At 58.5% G+C, this 4,829-nt stretch overlaps 1 protein-coding gene across 1 annotated transcript in view; it reads right to left on the bottom strand.

Moving 5' to 3' along the window:
- JAKMIP1 (janus kinase and microtubule interacting protein 1) overlaps positions 1–4,829 on the bottom strand; it is a 38,009-nt gene that overhangs the window by 20,276 nt on the left and 12,904 nt on the right. Inside the window, exon 2 of the mRNA XM_014538280.1 lies at positions 3,131–3,393. Within this exon, the coding sequence (XP_014393766.1) occupies positions 3,131–3,259 (129 nt within the window). The 5' untranslated portion in view covers positions 3,260–3,393. The remainder of the gene's footprint in view (positions 1–3,130; positions 3,394–4,829) is intronic.

Below are 4,829 nucleotides of genomic sequence, written 5' to 3'. Positions count from 1 at the left end.
GGGGGTGGAGGGGGTGGAGGAAGAGGAGGAGTGGCTCCTGTGGACTCTGGAGCATCCCCCACAGGAGGCTCTGTTTTGCCGCAAGGCATCTGAGGCCTAGAGACGCTTTGGTGACCTGCCTGGGCGAGGGGCTGCCAAGGGGCAGAGCCTGGCTTCACCCCGGGCACCTGGCCCAGAGCTGGTGTCCCCAGATGCCAGGCCGCCAACCCCGCCTGCATGTATTTGTGGGATCAACACACAATTAAAAACATTACTTGTAAAATGTGCCCAGGGCGCATTCTCCTAATACACTCCAAAGGCTCTATCTGACCTTTTCACGTCAAATCCCACAGGAACTCTCCACGGTCCCTCTGTTTTCTAGATAACACGGCCTCCCCAGCACCGGAACAGTGGTCTCTCGGATCCGCTGCCTCCACAGACCACGCTGCCTGGCGCACACCAGTCCCTGAAACTCAGCGCAGGTGAGGAGCCAGGATGTCAGCTGACTTACAACGAGCAGCAGGGAAAGAAGCTAATACAACCAACCAGGCAAAGAGAGGTCACCATCCCTCACCTCACAGTCAGGATCACAGAGACAAGGGAGGGCCAGCCCAGCCCACCTCGCCCAGGAGCTAAAAGGGTAAGCCCAGGCCTGCTGGAAGCCAATGCCAGCAGGTCATAATTGCAAGAGTTTCATCGAAAGGTTGATGTAACTTGGGGACTCGACAAGGGCTGAGTCACATATGTTGTCACCTGTTGGGAATGGCTGAAGGCATTTCCCCAAACCTGAAAAGGGATGATTGTTTGCTGCCAGACAGCTCAGGGCATCTTAATCTACATGTTATTGCCTCCTACTGGCCAAACACCTGAACAGCCATAGGCAAATTCCCCCATTCTGACAATGCCTCTGTATATGAATCCCTACCCTTTGAAGTGTATATTTCTGCCTCTCCTCAGGACAAATCTACACTAATAAAAGACAAAGATGCTAATTGACCGTACCTTCGCTACGCCCATCAGCCAATCAGAAGAGTATGCAAATTAACCCACCAAAGATGGCTGTTAAATTTGCATACTGCAGGAGGGGCAGCACCATCCGCCGCCTGCCCCAACCCCGGGATCGGGCCTGCCGTGTACACGACCCAGGGCAGCACCACAACCCCGGGACTGCAGGCAGGGCGGGACAGCGCCATCCAGCCTGCCCTGCTGCCATCTGGGCCTGCTATCTGTGACCCGGGGCGGCAGGCGTCCATGTGCGACCTGACCCGGGGCGGCTCCCCAACCCCCGGATCAGCCCTGCCGTGTGCGCGACCCTGGGAGGCGGGGCAGGCACTGCGGGATCGGGCCTGCCATCTGCCACCCGGGGAGCAGATCTAAGCCAGCAGTTGGTTATCTCCCGAGGGTTCCCAGACTGTGAGAGGGCACAGGTCAGGCTGAGGGACACCCCACCCCCCCGCCAGTGCACAAATTTTTGTGCACCGGGCCTCTAGTTGTGTTAATAAAAAGCATGGGGTCCTGAGACGAGGAAATCTTAGTTCCTTTTAGCTAAGCTCCTCTGACCCCCAAGTCTTTCAAAATTATATTTCGTCACTCGACTCTTTAAGTTACACACAGCCTTCTCCAGATGGCTGAACCCTTTTAGATGCTGGAACAAGAACCCCGGCATTAATGGCGCCCAACGTGGGGCTTCCTAAACCCTTGCAGCACCAATACAGGCCCACCTCGCCCGGGAGCTGAAAGGGCCAGCCCAGGCCCACCTCACCCGAGGGCTGGAATCAGTCTCTCCCGAGGGACGGAGAGCCAGACAGCAGGACTTCACCGAACATGGTTTCTCAGGGGGGATTCGGTGCTCCCGGCGGCCTCCTCTCTAGGAGGCAACATGGTCCTGGTCTTGGGGTTAAGGTTGCCAGTGATTTGGAGTGAGAAGGAGGGGATCGGGTTGCACCCCGAATCTGCACCGATCAGTGTGTTTCCCTCGGCCAATGACTGAACCTGGGACAGTTCCTGTAACGTGTCACTCAGGAGGGCCGTGCTGCCAGGGCACAGTCCAAACACCAGGCTAGCTGTTGTGGTTAAAGTATTTCTTAGACCCGTGGTCAGCAAACTGCGGCTCTCGAGCCGCATGTGGCTCTTTGGCCCCTTGAGTGTGGCTCTTCCACAAAATACCACGTGCAGGCGTGCATGTACAGTGCGATTGAAACTTTGTGGCCCATGCGCAGAAGTCGGTATTTTGTGGAAGAGCCACACTCAAGGGGCCAAAGAGCCGCATGTGGCTTGCGAGCCGCAGTTTGCCGAGCCGTGGTTTGCTGAGCCGCAGTTTGCCGACCACTGTTGACTTAGACTGATTGACATCTAAGTCAGCAGACCGTGAGAAAGTGGATCGCCCTCCCTGACATGGGGGGGCCTCACCCAGTCAGGTGAAAGCCTAAGAGGAAAGACTGAGGCCCCAGCCAGGCAGGGTCAGCCTCCTGCGGCCCCTGGACTCAGGACGGCAAGGGCAACTCCTGTTGGAATCTCCAGCAGCCAGCCCTGCACGTTATAGACGTGTCCACCACCTCAGGTGTGAGACAACCTCCAAAAAATCCCTCTCCCTCTCCCCGCAACCGCCCCGTGCACATATGTGTGTGTACGCGTGTTTATATGTAAAATCTGCTGGTTCTGTTTCTCTCTGAAGAACCCTGAGTGTACAACCTCCCACAGCTTCCTGGTCATCTCCTGGGAAACAGGGTGGCCACAGCGGCCCGTGAGGACTGCTGGGAGGAGGGAAGCTGAAAAGCAAAGAGCAGAGAGAGGGAAGTGTGGTCACAGATGGAAAGGAGGCGGATGTGGACAGGGGGGGCAGAGGTGTGTGCAGGGCAGCCTGGGAGAGGCCGGGTGGCCAGCAGGGGCGGGCCAGGTGGCCCAGGTGAGCAGGTGAGGGGAGTCCCGGGCAGGGAGAGTTAGGTAGCTGGTCTGAGGTCACAGAAAGATTCGGGGGCGGGGGAGGGGGGCTGGGATTCACCCCCAGGCGGTGTCTAGACCGCCACTGGTGTTAGATGGGTGGAGTGCCCACCCAACCCAGCCCGGGAACACGCCCTCCAGACATACCCCGGGGGCAGCACTGTCCCCGGAATTCACAGCCGCCCCTCGCTGCATGGAGACACCCGCCCACCTTGCTCTTTTCCTGCTGGAACTCGATCTGAATGCTGGTCAGCTTGGCCCGCAGCTCCTCGTTGGCCACCTGCACCGCGTCCGCCTCCATCTCGGGCTTGTCGCCCTTGCTCCGGCCCTTCTTAGACATGCTTCCTCCCGGGGAGATGCTGAGAGACCACGCTCACGCCCGCCAGCCCGCAGGCGCCACCGCCAGCTCCGCCGGGCCCACCAGTCGCACAGGACTCAGCTCGCCCTCCGTGGAAACCACCATCACTTGGGACCCTGGGGAGCAGGAAAGCCGGGTTAGCAGAGCGAAAGCTGGGCCTGGGCCACGCAAAGGCAAAGGCAGCAGGTTTGCGGAGGCCTCCTCCTGGGCCAGCGCCTGCTCATCGGCCCCGCCCGCCGTTCACACCCTCACCTGGCGCTTCTCAGCCAGGGCTGATCAGAACCACCTGGAAGCCAGTTAAGGCGCCGAGGCCTGCCCCCCCTTACCCCCCCCCCCAGCTTGAGACGACACCTGAACACCCCGCAGCCCGTGGTCTACAAATGTCAGTGAGACTCAGCCCGGGGCACCTGGTAGAAAGGCGGGTCCCAGAGGGGTGCAGAGCTGGGAGCTCGGGACGCGGCAGGGCCGGGGAAGCCGGGAGTCCCTTCCGCCCGCCCAGTGCTTCTGGACCAGGGTCGAGGACCACGCTCTGCGAGACTAATGTCTCCCCGTGGACACGGCAGTTTCACCTCCTTTTGTATCTGCACTTTCACAGCCTAGAGATGAGATGGGGGGCCTTCACCTTGAGCTGCAGAGGGGAACGTGAGGCTCGGGGAGCTGACCGGGTCCCCAGGGATTACTGGGTTATCAGGTGGTGAGGTTCTTTATACCAGAATTCACAAAATGCTGGTGAAAAAGTGACGTCGGCTCCGAGACAACGAAAGCCCAAATGCCCTCTGATGAGCAGGAAGTCCAGCCCCCCAGGAGGGCCTTCTCTGCCACGCTTCCTGCTCATTCCACCCACCCCCCAGAGGCCCCTCCCCAAAGACGGGAGGGAAACCCTGCCTGTGAGCTTAAAACAGTTTCTTCCATTAGCAGACATTTGCATTTAACTGGCCCTTAAAAATCTCTCTCCCCACCTTGCCAGGTGGCTTTGGTTGGAGTGTCGTCGTGTGCACCAAAGGTTGTGGGTCCAATTCCCTAGGTTGGGGGTTCAATCCCTGGCCCCGGTCGGGGTGTGTGCAGGAGGCAACCAATTGATGTTTCTCGCTCACATCAAAAAGTTTTTTTTTTTCTCTGTCTCTCCCTCTCTCTATAAAATAAATAAAAACATATCCTGGGATGAGGATTTTTAAAAATCTCTCTCTCTAAGTGCATGCCTTTGGTCTATGCAGTATATTGAAGTCCGAGCCGATCATGCTGATTTATGAAGCCCAGGCTCAGTAATACCTGCGAATTTATTCTGTGGAGAGAGTCCCCGCAGGGAAAAAGTCAGATGCCTCCCCGTGAAGTGCAGTTTTATTTGCATTGTTGCTAGCGAGGAAAGGGAAATCGCCTGCGGCCCAACGTCAGGGCGTGGCTGAATAAAAGATGACACCTCAGCCGGCTCAGCCAGGGACAGACCTGAGCCCGGGTCTCGGCAGGGCACGGGGCCTCGGTGGGGCCTGGGAGAGACAGGGCCTCGGCGGGGCCTGGGAGAGACAGGGCCTCGGCGGGGCCTGGGAGAGACGGG

The sequence above is a fragment of the Myotis brandtii genome, unplaced genomic scaffold (genome assembly GCF_000412655.1).
Source record: "Myotis brandtii unplaced genomic scaffold, ASM41265v1 scaffold188, whole genome shotgun sequence".
NCBI lineage: Eukaryota > Metazoa > Chordata > Mammalia > Chiroptera > Vespertilionidae > Myotis > Myotis brandtii.
Note: the sequence above shows the minus strand (reverse complement) of the source record. Positions and strands in the feature narration are given on the sequence as shown.